The following is a 16,838-nucleotide window of genomic DNA, read 5'->3' on the forward strand; positions in this document are numbered from 1 at the left end:
ATAAGTATATTATGAGTAAAATGATAGGAAGGGACAAAATTGGTCACCTAGAGGATCAGAGTGGTCAACTATGAGCCTCACGAAATGGGGAGATAGTAAACAGTTTTTTTTTGCATCAGTATTTACTCAGGAAACTGGCATCATGCATAAGGAAGAAAGGGAAACAAAACAGAAGGGTCATGGAACATATGGAGTTTAAAGAGGAGGGGGTGCCCGGTGCCTTACACCAAATAAAGGTAGATAAATCCCCCAGGCCTGATATGATATTCCCTTGGACTTTGAGGGAGACTGGTGTAGAAATTACAGGGGCCCTGGGAGATAAATTCAAAATGTCTTTAGTTATGGGTGAGGTGCCAGAGGATTGGAGGGTAGCTCATGTTATCCAATAGTTTTAAAAAAGACTCCAAAAATAAACCAGGTAATTATTGGAAGGAATTCCTTGAGATAGGATATATTGGTATTTGGACAGCCACGGGCTGATTAAGGACAGTCAGCATGACATTGTGCATGGTAGGTCGTGTTTAACGAATCATAGAGTTTTTTGAGGAGGTTCCCAAGAGGATAGATGAAGGAAAGGCTGTGGATGGGAGGTTAGTTCAGAAGGGTACGACACTAGGTATCCATGGAAAAGTAGTAAACCAGATTCAAAATTGGCTGTGTGGGAGAAGACAGAGAGTGGTAGTGGATAGTTACTTCTCAGACTGGAGCCCTGTGACCAGTGGTGGGCCTCAGGGATCGGTGCTGGGACCATTGTTGTTTGTTGTCTGTATCAATGATCTGGATGATAATGTGGTAAATTGATCAGCAAGTTTTCTGATGACACAAAGGCATTGTGGACAGTGAGGAAGATGTTCAAAGCTTGCAGAGGAATCTGGACCAACTGGGAGAATGGGTCAAAAAATGGCAGATGGAGTTTAATGCAGAAAAGTGTGAGGTGTTGCATTTTGGAAGGGCAAACCAAGGTAGGACATACACAGTAAATGGTAGGGCACAGGAGTGCGGAGAAGCAAAGGGATCTTGGAATGCAGATATATTGTTCCCTGAAGGTGGCCTCGCTGGTAGACAGGTTGTAAAGAAAGCTTTTGGCATCTTAGCCTTTATAAATTAAAGTTTTGAGTATAGGTTGGGATGTTATGTTGAAGTTGTTTAAAGCATTGGTAAGGCCAAATTTGGAATATTGTGTGTAGTTCTGGTCACTGAACTACAGGAAGGATATCAGTAAGATTGAAAGAGTACAGAGAAGATTTACTTGGATGTTGCAGGGTCTTCAGGAGTTGAATTACAGGGAACGATTAAACAGATTATTCCTTGGAGCGAAGAAGAATGAGGGGAGATTTGATAGAGGTTTATAAAATTACAAGAGGAAAAGACAGAGTGGATGTGTGTAGACATTTTCCACAGATTTGGGGAGATAAATACAAGGAGTCATAATTTTAAGCTGAAAGGGGAAAGGTTTAGTGGGTACATTAGGGGAAAGTTTCTCACTCAGAGAGTGATGAAAATGTGGAATGGACTGCCATCTGGTGTGAATGTGGGCTCGATCTTGAATTTTAAGAATAGATTGGATAGATACAAGAATGAAAGGTCTGGAGGGTTACGGAATGGGAGGAGGTCAATGGGACAAGCAGATTGGTAGTTGGCACAGACTAGAAGAGCCAAATGGCCTGTTTTCTGTGCTGTAACATTCTATGCTAAGCAGGGAAAGAAGTCCATTGAGGACCAGAGGACATGTATGAGGTCTTAAATTACTGTAATACTTTTAACCTATATTCACTAATATAGAAAATTTGAGGTAAATCTCAAGATTCTGTTGACACCGTGGTTAGGTGAAAGAACACACAAATGCTGGAGAAACTCAGCAGGTCAAACAGTGCCTTTATGTAGGAAAGGTGAAGATACATCACCAACATTTCTGGCTTGAGCCCTTCATCGAGGTGTGGGGGAACAACCTTGATAAAGGGCTCAAGCCTGAAACGTCGATGATGTATCTCTACTGTTGCTACATAAAGGCACCCTTTGCCCTGCTGAGTTTCTCTAGCAGTTGTGTGTTTTTTTCCATATTGAAAATTCAGTTAGATTTCAGCTGGGTCAGTAAAATTCTAGATCATGTTAAGATTAAAAAAGAGGTATTAGATGTCTTAGTGGGATAAATCTCCAGGCCCTGATGTGATGTATTCCAGGCTGCAATAGAAGGAGGAGATTCGGGATTCTCAGATGGGGATACTTAAACTTTTAGGAAGCCATAGGTCAGGTGCCAGATAATTGTAGGACAGCAAATGTTTAAAAACACCAGGCAATTATAGGCCAGACAGTCTCATGTTAGTGGTTGGGAAATTAGTAGAAAAATATCTGACGGACAGGATTAATCTACACCAGGAGAGGCAGGGATTGATTAGATATCATTCCAATTTATTGGGAAGATTCTTCCTGCTGATGAGGGCAGGGTAGTTGATGCGGTTTATATGGCTTTAGTAAGGTCTTTGATAGGGTCCCATGTGGAAGGCTGGTCAACTGAAGGCCAGATGGCAAATTGGCTTGGTAATAAATAGAGTGATGGTGGAAGTTTGATTTTTGTGATGAACCCTGTGACCAGTGTATCCAACAGGGATCTGAACCTCAGTGTTTGATGTATAAATTAATTATTAGAAGTATAAGTAGCATGTATGAGTAGGAAGTGTGTATGTTGTGTGGTGTTGATGATGAGTAAGGTAGTTTTAGGCTACAGAATGAAATTGATCAGCGGGAACATTGGGCAGGGCAAAGGCCAGTAAAACGCAATCTTGCTAAGTATGAGGCGGTGCATTTTGATGCAGGGGAAAAATTATCAGAAGTATGCATATCATGAATGATGGGGCCCAGGGGAGTATTTGGGAACAAAGGGAACATTGGTTATATCCAAAGATCACTGAAGCTGGCAGCATAAATCAAAAGAGTGGAGAATGTTTGTGGGACTCTTGCCTTCATTAACTAGATTAGAGAATATAGGAGCAGAAAAGTCTTAATACAACTTTATAAAGCATAGGTTAAGCTGCATCTAGAATATTGTGTCCAGTTCTTGTTGCCACACCACAGGAAGGATGTGATTGCACTGGAGAGAGTGCAGGGTGAGAACGTTGAAGGGCCTCCAACAACACAACAAAGATTTACACCCAGAAAGTGATCATAATCTGTAACACACTACATTAGAACTTGGTGGAGGCATGAACTGTTACAATATATATTTTAATGCACACAGTTAAAATTGATTTCCAGCCACTGAAACTAGTGCTGCCCAAACACACCCAATTACCCTGCAACTTGAAGCTTCTGGACAACCAAGGTTCTAAGTTCAAATTTATTGTCAGGGTACATATATGACATCACATAAAACCCTAAGATTCTTTTGCCAGCGGGCCAGGCATATTTTCTGCTTATTAATACCTGTAAACTGTACTCAAGAAAAATAAACTTATACAAAAGAAAGAAATGTAAAAAGGTTTTTAATTTTTTTAAAACTGAGACATACGGCACGGTAACAGGCCATTTCGGCTCAGAAGTCCATTCCGCCCAATTTATACCCAATTAACCTACACTCCCGATACGTTTTGGACAGTGAGAGGAAAACCCACGCAGACATGGGGAGAACGTACAAACTCCTTACAGACAATGCAGGATTCGAACCTAAGTCCCGATCGCTGGTGCTGTAAAGGCATTGCATTAAACGTTACGCCAACCATGTGTAAACTGCAAGACATAAAAATTATAAATAGTTAGTAATAAATGATGTGCAAATAAGAGCCCTTAAATGAGTCTCTGAGTTTATTTAGGGATCGATTCCTGGTGACTTCCTGAACCTGGTGGTGGTATGTCTTGAGGCATCTATACCTCTTTCTTGATGGCAGCAGTGAGAACAGTGTGTCTTGGGTGGTGTAGATCCTTGATGTTTGCTGCTGCTCTTCAAAGGCAGTGTTCCATGTAGATTTTCTCAATGGTTGGGAGGGTTTTACCTGTGATGTACTGGCCTGTGTTCACTCCCTTTTGTAGGGCTTTCTGCCCCATATTTGAATTGACCACACATTACTAGAGTTAGGTTCACAAATGTGATGATCTGAATTAACTGTTCCTGTTTTGTATGATTTTTATGACCTATGGAGATAGTTAATGTTTGGAATTTCATCATCCTAAATTCCATAGGGTATAGAAGGGCAGGAAGATGGCATGATTTATCATTGTTTGGTAATAGGAGGCAGCGGGTAGTAGTGGGCATGTAATTTTCTGACTGGAAGTGTGTATCAAGTGATAAACCATAGGAATTGGAGCTAGGATCTTTGTTGTTTGTAACATAATCCTCTTTCACACTTCTGTCCCACTAAATTAGCCGTTCAGTGTCCTGGGATAGAAATGGGGGTTTGGCTTTTCACACTTGACCCCTCCTAACTAGGACACTGATTGCTTTCACACTTGCAAAGAGCCATCCCCAGGGTAAGGACTGTTCTACTGGTGACGTCATGACACATCGAGCAATGTTGGACCTACCTTAAATCCTGATCGATGCATTATGATCTTATATTTGAACAAAATTAATCATGTCTAATTATAACATAATTCTTCTTCTTTGGCTTGGCTTCGCGGACGAAGATTTATGGAGGGGGTAAAAAGTCCACGTCAGCTGTAGACTCGTTTGTGGCTGACAAGTCCGATGCGGGACAGGCAGACACGGTTGCAGCGGTTGCAGGGGAAAATTGGTTGGTTGGGGTTGGGTGTTGGGTTTTTCCTCCTTTGCCTTTTGTCAGTGAGGTGGGCTCTGCGGTCTTCTTCAAAGGAGGTTGCTGCCCGCCAAACTGTGAGGCGCCAAGATGCACGGTTTGAGGCGTTATCAGCCCACTGGCGGTGGTCAATGTGGCAGGCACCAAGAGATTTCTTTAGGCAGTCCTTGTACCTTTTTTTTGGTGCACCTCTGTCACGGTGGCCAGTGGAGAGCTCGCCATATAACACGATCTTGGGAAGGCGATGGTCCTCCATTCTGGAGACGTGACCCATCCAGCGCAGCTGGATCTTCAGCAGCGTGGACTCGATGCTGTCGACCTCTGCCATCTCGAGTACTTCGACGTTAGGGATGAAAGCGCTCCAATGGATGTTGAGGATGGAGCGGAGACAACGCTGGTGGAAGCGTTCTAGGAGCCGTAGGTGGTGCCGATAGAGGACCCATGATTCGGAGCCGAACAGGAGTGTGGGTATGACAACGGCTCTTTATACGCTTATCTTTGTGAGGTTTTTCAGTTGGTTGTTTTTCAGACTCTTTTGTGTAGTCTTCCAAAGGCGCTATTTGCCTTGGCGAGTCTGTTGTCTATCTCATTGTCTATCATCCTTGCATCTGATGAAATGGTGCAGCCGAGATAGGTAAACTGGTTGACCGTTTTGAGTTTTGTGTGCCCGATGGAGATGTGGGGGGGCTGGTAGTCATGGTGGGGAGCTGGCCGATGGTGGACCTCAGTTTTCTTCAGGTTGACTTCCAGGCCAAACATTTTGGCAGTTTCCACAAAGCAGGACGTCAAGCGCTGAAGAGCTGGCTCTGAATGGTCAACTAAAGCGGCATCGTCTGCAAAGAGTAGTTCACGGACAAGTTTCTCTTGTGTCTTGGTGTGAGCTTGCAGGCGCCTCAGATTGAAGAGACTGCCATCCGTGCGGTACCGGATGTAAACAGCGTCTTCATTGTTGGGGTCTTTCATGGCTTAGTTCAGCATCATGCTGAAGAAGATTGAAAAGAGGGTTGGTGCGAGAACACAGCCTTGCTTCACGCCATTGTTAATGGAGAAGGGTTCAGAGAGCTCATTGCTGTATCTGACCCGACCTTGTTGGTTTTCGTGCAGTTGGATAATCATGTTGAGGAACTTTGGGGGACATTCGAGGCGCTCTAGTATTTGCCAAAGCCCTTTCCTGCTCACGGTGTCGAGGTCAACAAAGGTGATGTAGAGTCCTTTGTTTTGTTCTCTGCACTTTTCTTGGAGCTGTCTGAGGGCAAAGACCATGTCAGTAGTTCCTCTGTTTGCGCGAAAGCCGCACTGTGATTCTGGGAGAATATTCTCGGTGACACTAGGTATTATTCTATTTAGTAGAATCTTAGCGAAGATTTTGCCTGCAATGGAGAGCAACGTGATTCCCCTGTAGTTTGAGCAGTCTGATTTCTCGCCTTTGTTTTTGTACAGGGTGATGATGGTGGCATCACGAAGATCCTGAGGCAGTTTTCCTTGGTCCCAACAAAGCTTGAAAAACTCATGCAGTTTGGCATGCAGTGTTTTGCCGCCAGCCTTCCAGACCTCTGGGGGGATTCCATCCATACCTGCTGCTTTGCCACTTTTCAGTTGTTCGATTGCCTTATATGTCTCATCCAGGGTGAGAACCTCATCCAGCTCTAGCCTTAGGGGCTGTTGAGGGAGTTGGAGCAGGGCGGAATCTTGGACTGAGCGGTTGGCACTGAAAAGAGATTGGAAGTGTTCTGACCATCGGTTGAGGATGGAGATCTTGTCGCTGAGGAGGACTTTGCTGTCTGAGCTGCGCAGCGGGCTTTGGACTTGGGGTGAGGGGCCGTACACAGCCTTTAGAGCCTCGTAGAAACCCCTGAAGTCGCCAATGTCCGCGCTGAGCTGGGTTCGTTTGGCGAGGCTAGTCCACCACTCATTTTGGATCTCCCGGAGTTTGCGCTGAAGATGGCTGCATGCGCGACGGAAGGCTTGTTTCTTCTCTGGACAGGACGGCTTTGTAAGGTGAGCCTGGTGGGTAGCTCGCTTCTTTGCCAGCAGCTCCTGGATTTCCTGGCTGTTTTCGTCAAACCAGTCCTTGTTTTTCCTGGAGGAGAAGCCCAGTACCTCTTCAGTGGATTGCAGTATGGTAGTCTTCAATTGATCCCAGAGGGTTTCAGGGGACGGGTCCGTGAGGCGGGTTGCATGGTCGAGCTTTGCTTTGAGGTTTGCCTGGAAGTTTCCTCTCGCTTCGTCTGACTGCAGGTTTCCAACATTGAACCTCTTTCTGGGGGCTTTATTGTTCCTGGGCTTTGGCTTGAAGTGAAGGTTGAGCTTGCAGCGAACCAGCCGGTGGTCAGTGTGGCATTCCGCGCTAGGCATGACCCTGGTGTGGAGCACATCTTGTTTGTCACTTTCTCGCACCAGGATGTAGTCCAGGAGGTGCCAGTGTTTGGATCGGGGATGCATCCAGGTGGTCTTAAGGCTGTCCCTCTGCTGAAAAAGGGTGTTTGTAATGACAAGCCGCTGTTCTGCGCAGAGCTCCAACAGGAGGCGCCCATTGTCGTTGCACTTGCCGACGCCATGCTTGCCCAGGATTCCTGGCCAGGTTTCTGAGTCTTTGCCGACACGAGCATTGAAGTCGCCCAGGATGACAACCTTGTCGGCTGTAGGGGTGCGTTGGATGAGGTTGCGCAGGTCGGTGTAGAACTTGTCCTTTTCTGCTGGTTCCGCCTGGAGGGTTGGAGCATAGACACTGATGAGGGTGATGTGACGCTTGTTTTGAAGGGGGAGTCGCATGGACATGATTCGGTCCGAGAGGCCTGTCGGAAGGTTTTCGAGTTTGGAGGCAATGAAGCTCTTGACCATGAAGCCTACACCAGATAGGCGACGTTCATCCGAAGGCTTGCCAGACCAGTAGAGTGTGTAGCCCGCGCCGCGTTCTTGGAGGCTGCCTACATCTGCCAGGCGGACTTCACTGAGAGCGGCTATGTCGATATCAAGTCTGAGGAGTTCATGTGCAATGAGGGCAGACCGACGTTCAGGTCGGTGGCTGTCAGCCTTGTCTAGCATGGTTCTGATGTTCCAGCATGCTAGCTTGAGTTTGTGAGCATCTTTTGAGGGGGAGGACGTGGAGGGGGAGGACGTGGACCTGTCCTCGGGCCTGCGCAAAGGAGCTTTTAGGTGGAGTGCAGTGCGCGCAGTACTGGCCCCACCCTTTACACCCATGGTTCGTGTGCCGTGGCCAAGCAAGCTGGGACGTGGCAGCGAGGTCCTTGGGTCGTAGGTTTTATATCGGAGTGGCCTTCTCCTATGCAGGTTTCTTACCCGGACTGGAGGGGACTGCCTCCCCTCCTAGGTCGGTCCATACTGCCCGGACCGAGGCCGAGGCCGCCGCAGCTCACCCTGTGCCTGGACTGGGGCTGCCGCCTCCCACTCTCTGCCCAGATCGGGGCCTCCGCCTGCCCCACTCGACCGAGGCCGGGGCCGCCGTCTCCCCCTTGCTCCTGCCCGGATCGGGGCCGCCGCCGCCTACCCTTCGCCCGGACCGGGGCCGGGGCCGCTGCTGCTCTCCCTGTGCCCGGACTGGGGCCGCCGCCTCCAACTCTCTGCCCGGACCGGGGCCTCCGCCTGCCTCACTCGACCGAGGCCAGGGCCGCCGTCTCCCCCTTGCTCCTGCCCGTATCGGGGCCGCCGCCGTCTACCCTTCGCCCGGACCGGGGCCGGGGCCGCTGCTGCTCTCCCTGTGCCCGGACTGGGGCCGCCGCCTCCAACTCTCTGCCCGGATCGGGGCCTCCGCCTGCCTCACTCGACCGAGGCCGGGGCGGTGGCCCCGATCCGGGCAGGAGCAAGGGGAGTATAACATAATTAAGCTTTAATAAAACCTCACAAAGATTAGCGTATACAGAGGCGTTGTCATACCCACACTCCTGTTCGGCTCCAAATCATGGGTCCTCTACCGGCATCACCTACGGCTCCTAGAACGCTTCCACCAGCGTTGTCTCCGCTCCATCCTCAACATTCATTGGAGCGACTTCATCCCTAACATCGAAGTACTCGAGATGGCAGAGGCCGACAGCATCAAATCCACGCTGCTGAATATCCAAATGCGCTGGGCAGGTCACGTCTCCAGAATGGAGGTCCATCGCCTTCCCAAGATCGTGTTATATGGCGAGCTCTCCACTGGCCACCTTGACAGAGGTGCACCAAAGAAGAGGTACAAGGACTGCCTAAAGAAATCTCTTGGTGCCTGCCACATTGACCACCGCCAGTGGGCTGATATCGCCTCAAACCGTGCATCTTGGCGCCTCACAGTTTGGCGGGCAGCAACCTCCTTTGAAGAAGACCGCAGAGCCCACCTCACTGACAAAAGGCAAAGGAGGAAAAACCCAACACCCAACCCCAACCAACCAATTTTCCCCTGCAACCGTGTCTGCCTGTCCCACATCGGACTTGTCAGCCACAAACGAGTCTACAGCTGACGTGGACTTTTTACCCCCTCCATAAATCTTCGTCCGCGAAGCCAAGCCAAAGAAGAAGCTTTATGTGCAGCACAGTATGAGCCCTTCAGCCCCTGTTGTTGTGCTGACCTATATAATCCTTTATAAGGGACCGTGGGAAAGTGCTAGCTATAAATAGCTATAGCTGACAATTTTTAAACAGGGTAGCACTATTGCGTACAGTTTATAAATACCAAGGGGAAAAGCTATGGCAGACCTGCCCTCCCAAAATTCCATGCACCAGAGAAAGGCCTATATGCCTGGCTGCAGCAATGGAGCATTTAGGGAGGGAGGGGGGGGTTTCTCTGCCGCACTGCATTCTGGGAAGTAAGGTCCTCCATGGCTTTTTACCTCACTGTTTAAAAATTGTCTGCTATTGCTATTTATTCCCTCTCTCTCTCCCCCCCCCCCCCCCCCCCCCGCACCTTCATTTTAATGTTTTCTTCCGTCACGTTCCTGCACTTATGCAAAAACTTAGGTCATTTCAATCCCACAATGCAATGACCCATTTCACACTTGCATGATGGTAATGCTGATGTCTGCAGATGCCGGGAGTTGTCAGTCCCCAGTATGAGTTGACGTCATCTAACGCTGGGGTTGAGCTGATTTTGCTTTCACACTTGACACGTCAAAGACCGATTGGTGATTAATTCCTGGGATCACTTGCAAGTGTGAAAGGGGCTATATATATAAAATTGACTTACTGGTTAGTGTAATGCTGTTACAGTGCCAATGACTGGAGTTCAAATCCAGCGCTGTCTGCAAGGAATGTTTTCCCCGTGTCTTCGTGGGGTTACCTCCGGTTGCTCCAGTTTCCTAAAACCCTTCAAAAACATACGAGGGGTGTTGGTCAATTGGGTGGCAAGGGCTCATGGGCCAGAAGGGCCCGTAACTGCTGTATGTCTAAATTTTTTTGATATTAAATTTTGAAAAATCACGTGTGATCTGATTAAGATCTGTATTCTAAAGTTTAGAAGAATGAGAGATGATCTTGTGGAAATGTGCAAAGTTCTTAAAGAGTTCATGTTTCAATTTGCTGCGGTTTGCCAAACTTGGGATAACCATCTCAAAATAAGGGAGGCCATTCAGGACAAAGATGAAGAGCAACTTCTTCATCCAAAGAGTAATCCAAAAGTAGTAGGAGTATTAGTATTTTCAAGATATTGATCAATAGATTTTGCGTATTAAGGGAAACAGGAATTTAGTTTAGTGCAGCAAAATGCTCCAGTGGAAAACAATGTCATTTGAATGACTGGCCTTGTGTTACTGATGTAAATATATCACCTTTGATAATTTGTCAATGTTTCTCATGAACAAGACAAAAACTTGGCTGAGATGTGGATGATATTGATGCATGCATGTAGGATGCAAAACTAACTGCAATATGTGAATTTTCTTATTGCAACATTTTGCTATCAAGTTAAACTTTGTTTCTATTTTACAGTGGAAAGAAAATATGTTCAAAGAAAGATGTGTACATTGGGACAGGGTATAATACTAATGCAATTTACTATTCAGGGACTTCAGTTTGACCTATTTGGCTCTCTGCATAATTGTGCATCTTAATTATGGCCACTACAGTCTTTTTGTTCAAGACTACAGGATTTTTTATTGACTGACACTCTTGCATGTCAAATAGGTGAACCCAAATCTAAACAGAAGAAGGCAGAAGTGGCAAAAACTGAAGAAGTGGAAGAAAATGCTGAGACAAAGCCAGGTATTCCATTCATACCTCATCAATAAATGCTGAAATTCACGTATGGATGTGGCAAGACCTAGGCAATATTCAGGCATGGGGGTGGGGGGGGTAACAGGTGGGGCCCAAAAGTGAGCATCTCCAAAATGAGGGAGTCTAACTACCTATCCTAAATAAAATAGCAGACACTACAAATGTAAAATGAAAACAGAAGTGCTGGAAATACTCAGCAGGTCAGGTTGTATCTGTGGGTAGAGAAACAGGGATGTGGCATTATATCGAAGATGTAGATGAAATTAATGCTTGCATGGGGTTTGAAGGGTGAAAATCTAACCACCATATTTGATTCTCTTATTACTGAAGTAAGTTGTGCTGTCATGCAAGTGTGGAATTCAGAAGAAGGGTCGTTAACTTGAAACATTAACTCTGCGCAAATACAACCTAACCTGAGCATTTGCAGCATTTTTTTTAATCCCTGACACTCAATGGCTTTAACAATGCTGAGTCCCCCTCCATCAAATTCTTGGAGATCACCAATGCCAAGAAATGCAAGTTATCAATGGAGACCAGCTACATTAATACTGTGGCTATAGGAGCACGTCAAAGAAATAAAATGCTGGAAAAAGGTCATCGAGCATATGTGGAATGAAAAACTGTTAAGATTTTTAGTACAAGAACTTTCAGAGTTCAGACCAAGGGTCTTTAACCTAAAAAGTTAACGTTTTTGTTGTCTCAGATGCTGCCTAGTGTAAGGTAAAACATCATGAGATGGGAATGTGTAGGGAGTTACCCTGTACAAGGCTGTAACAAGAAGGGGAGGTGTCCTTGTACTCCTGTTAGGTAAAACATCATGAGATGGGAATGTACGGGGCAGTAACAAGATGTGAATGCATCCTTGTACTTACAAGATAAGAGAGACATTGATGGATTGAGAGGCAGGAAGCTAGCAGGGAAAGGATAGCAACAGTTTTAGTCATTGGACAAGTAATGATATGATGATGTTCTAAGCACATATCCAAGGGTATAAAAAATCACCATTTTGCTGATAACGGCAGAATGCATTCTCCGACTAACTTTGTTAGTCGCAAGTGTTACAATCCGGTAATAAAGAACAAAGAACCCTGATTTCGACTCAGCCTGGTGTTTGTCTCACTCATTCATGAACAAAGCAGACCTAACACTAGCCAGTGATATTTTACAGCGTTTTCAGTTTATATTTCAGATTTACAGTATCTGTGTGTTGATTTTCAAAGACTGTGTATCTTTTAATTTAATTTTAAATTTAGACATACAGCACGGTAACAGGCCATTTCAGCCCATGAGTCTGTGCTGCTCAATTTACACCCAATTAACCTACACATTCGGTACATTTTGAATGGTGGGAGTAAACCGGAGACCCTGGGGAAAACCCACGCAGACATGAGGAGAACTGTTATGAGCCCAGAGGACCCCAAAACCCAGCAGCAATAGAGGCATATGGTTACTTAAATAAAAGTTCTTTTAATTATCTTTAAACATGAAAATAGAATCAAACTTTAACTTATCACTTTAACTTATCACTATTAACTTATTTAACCCAACTTAACCCCCTTCTAATTCTAAGCGCATGTGTATGTAATGTGTGAGTAAGTTTAGAAAAATTCTTTAATTCACAGTCCAATCCCACTTCTCATTCCTCCAAGTTCACTGGTTGCAGGCAATTCTTATACTGTGCACAGAATTTAACATTTATAAAGTTCACCAGGCTTTGGTGCTTGAAAAGTAAATGGTTACCACTCAGGAATGTTCTTGTCGGTTTTCAGAGAGAGATTTGTTGTTCGCTGGATACAAACTGATTCCTTGTAATCACCCACGTCAGTGTCTTGCCGAAGAAACTTACCTCATCAGGGTTTTCCAGATGATAACCTCTTTCTTTCAGGTCACCACAGAGTTCCTTTTAGTTTCTCTTACTTCAAGTAAAACATTAGGCAGTCAGGCTTTGACCAGGTTGAACTAAGCACTCAAAACCTGTCTTCAAAATGGGGGTTTTCCACTAGCTTTCCAGCTTGTCCTTTCCTGACTGTAAAACTGCAGAACAGAATTCTCTCTCTCTCTCTCTCAGAGAGAAAACCTGTTTTTCTCTCTCTGCTTGCAAAACCACATGACTCTCTTAGAGCAGCAGACAGATTGTGGCTCCGATGAGTTCATTCATCTGTTGCTTTTCAAAACAACAATCCATTAGTGAAGTCCTTTGGGCACTTCAAAGTTTTTGCAAAGGCTCTCGGAGCCAGACTGTCTGGCTTTAGCAGAGCTCCAGTATTTTAAATGAGATCTGTTTTGAAGTGTTTGTATGTGATCTACACCAAAAAACCTGCCCCAATGTATCTCCCAGACACATATATGGATATAGATACAATATAAAACTGTCACAGAATATAATCTGTCACAGAACGTACAAACTCCTTACAGACAACATGGATTCGAACCCTGGTCCTAATTGCTGGTGCTGTAAAGGCATTGCGCTAAACGCTATGCTAACTGCCCTTTCCTGAAATGCCAAGGACTTTACTGTGTTCTGTTCAAAGCACAGTAAAGTCCTTGGCATTTAGCAGGACTCAAGCTTATCACAACTCAGAGCAGACTAGCCAACTTCATTCATATTCCATCTACTATGATAAATGTTCGTTTCCCCTACTATAAGCACACAATAGCTATAGGGTATGTTGTATAGAAAAGTCATAGCAGCTACTCACCCGGACTACACCAATAGCACCTGCCATACCCACAACCGGAAAAGATGTGGGTTTCGTGCATGGGAATGCACATGTCATGTACCATTATGACTTGAAAGTACATTGCCACTGTCACTGGGTCAAAATCCTGGAGTACTCTGTCCAGCTGTGGGAGCACCTTCACTTGAAGGGCTGCAGCTATTCAAAAGAGATTACTAACTCCACCTTGAAGGATAGGGATGGGCAATAAATGCTGACTTTGGCAGTGCTCCACAGATCCTAAAATAAAAATAAGCAATGAAAGAAATGCCCAAGTTCATTTGTGTAACCAGATGTGGAAGTTGCAAATTCCCTGACACATTCCAGCTGGCAGAGATTACCCTGCTTTATCTACTTGGGTGCTGACAGAATCCTGTGCACATTTTCAATGTTTTTAAATGTCAGGGATATTCAATCACTTTGATAAAATTTGGCAAGGTCATGGGTTGTGGCATTGCTAAGTTTTTCTCTGAAATTTTGTGGGTGGTGCTACTCAGCAATATCTGGGCCAATACTTTATCCTAAAACAGAGGATTCTACATTATGAATTGTGAATTATTTCAGGGAAATTCAACTGGAAACGAACAATCAAGAGAGTTCTGCAGCAATCCCCAGAGCATGAAATTTCCATTAAAAAGTTGAGAAAAAAGGTATGCTTTATTGTGGCTTTGAAAATGTAAACACATACAGAAAGTAGATGATGTTTTTGAGATGTTGAAATGTTAAAAACTGAGAATGTGTAATTGCGGTTAACGGTAGAAATAATTTTTATTTTCAAAGGCTATTTTCTATAGCTCAGTTTAAAAAAAATATTATTTTACATTCCCATCAGGTGTAATTACTCTTTGTTGCACTCTCACCTGAAATGTATTTGAACTTACAGGTGCTATCCCACTACTATACCGAAATTGGAGATAATAACTACAAATCTGAAGAAGATCTCATGGTAATTTTTCAGAAAAAGATAAACTCTAACCCCAAATTTAAAGTACTTAAGGATAAAGTGAAACTTGTAAAGTAACATCTGGAATGGACTGCTTTACACTAATCAATGACTGGACCACATGGAGACAGAAAATGACATTCTGCCTCGTTAATTAGTTTTAAGAATATTTGTGCTTTTGTCCGATAGATTTCCAGTTTTAATATTGGGCAACCATTGGATCTTTGTTGTGACATGGAAATAACTTGCTGTTTAATAAAATTAGCTATTTTTACATGTGATGACCGAGCTTGACTTTCTCGCAGTCTTGGAGTTAATGGCCTGGTTTTTGTTAGGAAACGATGGCATATTTCGACGGAATTGTGGATTTCTTCACAACGGCGTTGCTGTAATGGCAGTGTTGTTGCTGGTGCGGACACACGGAGAGTGGGGAGCAAAGTCTCAGTGCTCCCCCGCGGGGTCCAACTGCCCAGTCTGACTGCCATTGGCTCAGTACAGGCTTTCAATAGCTTGTTAGAGGAGCAGACTGGTTTATTTTAAAATCTCGTGACTGTGGGTTTCTGGACCCAAGATGGCAGCAGCCACAAAGGGCTGCAGACTCCAGGGAAGCAGAGGACTGGCGCAGGGCAACAGAAAATGGAGAAACCACCCCCCTCCCTCACCGCTGTTTGAGAAGGAGAAGCAGAGGAGATGATGCACAGGATGGTGACCTTGGCGGCAGACCACTGAGGGGCTCTGAGGCTAGCACACAGGCAGTAGACTTGGTGATTCAAGGCAAGAAAGTCATGGATACTGCAGGCCACTGCGGTCAAGGGACTCACACCAGGCTGCGGACTGCTGGAGACTGGCTGAAGGGGTATCAAGAATTGGAATCGAGATGCAAAAGGGTGCTGGAGACTTCCTGATCGTGTCAGAGGTGTGCACCTGGAGCTCGGGTTGCGGATGGTTTGGACTGAGGGTTGTGTGGCTGCAGAGCATGCGGGAGCATTGGGAGGCAAAGCCATGTACATTGAGTGATTGGGAAGACTTTGTTTCTTTTTCTCTGGCTATTTGAGGCACTGGGCAACTTTTTGCTGAAAGTGAATCTTTGTCTGCCTTACGGTAGACTAAAGGAAATTTTAAGTAATATTACATTTTCTGTTTTATTATATGACAATAAAAATAATCTTGATCTTCAAATGCTGAGGTTGATACCTGTTTTTTGCCTGTACTCTGAAAACCAGAATGGAATTACAGAATTAAAATAATTCCCCTTGATAAGAGAAAGATACCAATTTGGGGCTGGTGCAGGAACTGCTTCTCCATTGATTTCAAGGACACAGCCACAAAGAACACTGGACCAGTCTGTTGTTGCTTGATTCCTTTTAAATATGTTGTACTTTTTTGAATTTTAAATGCTTATAGTTCTTGGATATATTTCAGTGGCAGAAATATGTAGATCTGATAACTTGGAGCAGATTAAATCAACGATCTGGCTTTCCTCTATGCACAGGATACACCACAGGCATTCAGATTGACTCAGAGGTGCAAGTTTCCATCAGGGAATGTTTCCATCACCACTAGATACGTCTAAAAACTTTGTTCATTGGTCAGCTGCAAGTACAACCAGCCAGCTCACTGCAAGTTTGCGACCTGTGGAAATTGACCTACATTGCATTACTGTTGGTTTAAAAAAACAAACAAACCAGTGATATTCAGGCAGGTTGCACTGAAATGATAACCAGCAATTTGGTTGAGAGCCATTGGCCAACTTTATTCCAAACAACTGCATTCCAGATCTTCATGATGGAGTTAGGAAGTGGAGGAAATCCACTACTCTCTGCATCATAACTTACTGAGCTAAAGACCCAGAAGCTGCTGACCTTCATTGAAATGAAAAGCTTAGCTAAATTGTCATGTGTATTTTTCTTTACTTCACAGTGTGTTTTAAATTAATCAAAAGCACATTCATCATCAGTTGCTGGTCTGTTCTCATTTTGCTGGATGCCATGAAAGAGCATAGGCATTGAGAGCCATGAGAGGCTAGAGTGGCAAAGGTTTAATATCTGTTATCTATGATAAGTTGGCAGGTTTAAGACATGCCCCTCTTGATAAAATTAATGATCTGGGAACACCGTTCACTGTCGGATGAGGTTTGGGATTAAATTTTTAAGTTGGTTAATTCTTCTTCCCTCTATGCCCATCACTGTCTGTTGCAATTTAAAATCGTGCATAAGGCTCATATCTCCAAAG

At 44.8% G+C, this 16,838-nt stretch overlaps 1 protein-coding gene and 1 long non-coding RNA gene across 3 annotated transcripts in view; one reads left to right on the plus strand and one right to left on the minus strand.

The window, feature by feature from the left end:
• The window catches only part of lyar (Ly1 antibody reactive homolog (mouse)), a 30,935-nt gene extending 16,055 nt beyond the window's left edge, over positions 1–14,880 (plus strand). For both annotated transcript variants that reach the window (XM_069926624.1, XM_069926625.1), the window contains 3 exons: positions 10,857–10,934; positions 14,228–14,313; positions 14,547–14,880. In XM_069926624.1, coding sequence (XP_069782725.1) covers positions 10,857–10,934; positions 14,228–14,313; positions 14,547–14,684 — 302 coding nt within the window. In that variant the 3' untranslated portion in view covers positions 14,685–14,880. The remainder of the gene's footprint in view (positions 1–10,856; positions 10,935–14,227; positions 14,314–14,546) is intronic.
• Positions 3,512–13,812, minus strand: LOC138758135 (uncharacterized). The gene is made up of 3 exons (XR_011354166.1): positions 13,646–13,812; positions 9,922–10,041; positions 3,512–3,723 (listed from the first exon to the last, which is right to left on the minus strand). It is a non-coding gene; the product is annotated as an uncharacterized lncRNA (long non-coding RNA).
• Positions 14,881–16,838: the final 1,958 nt, after the last annotated feature.

The sequence above is a fragment of the Narcine bancroftii genome, chromosome 3 (assembly GCF_036971445.1).
Source record: "Narcine bancroftii isolate sNarBan1 chromosome 3, sNarBan1.hap1, whole genome shotgun sequence".
Lineage (NCBI taxonomy): Eukaryota > Metazoa > Chordata > Chondrichthyes > Torpediniformes > Narcinidae > Narcine > Narcine bancroftii.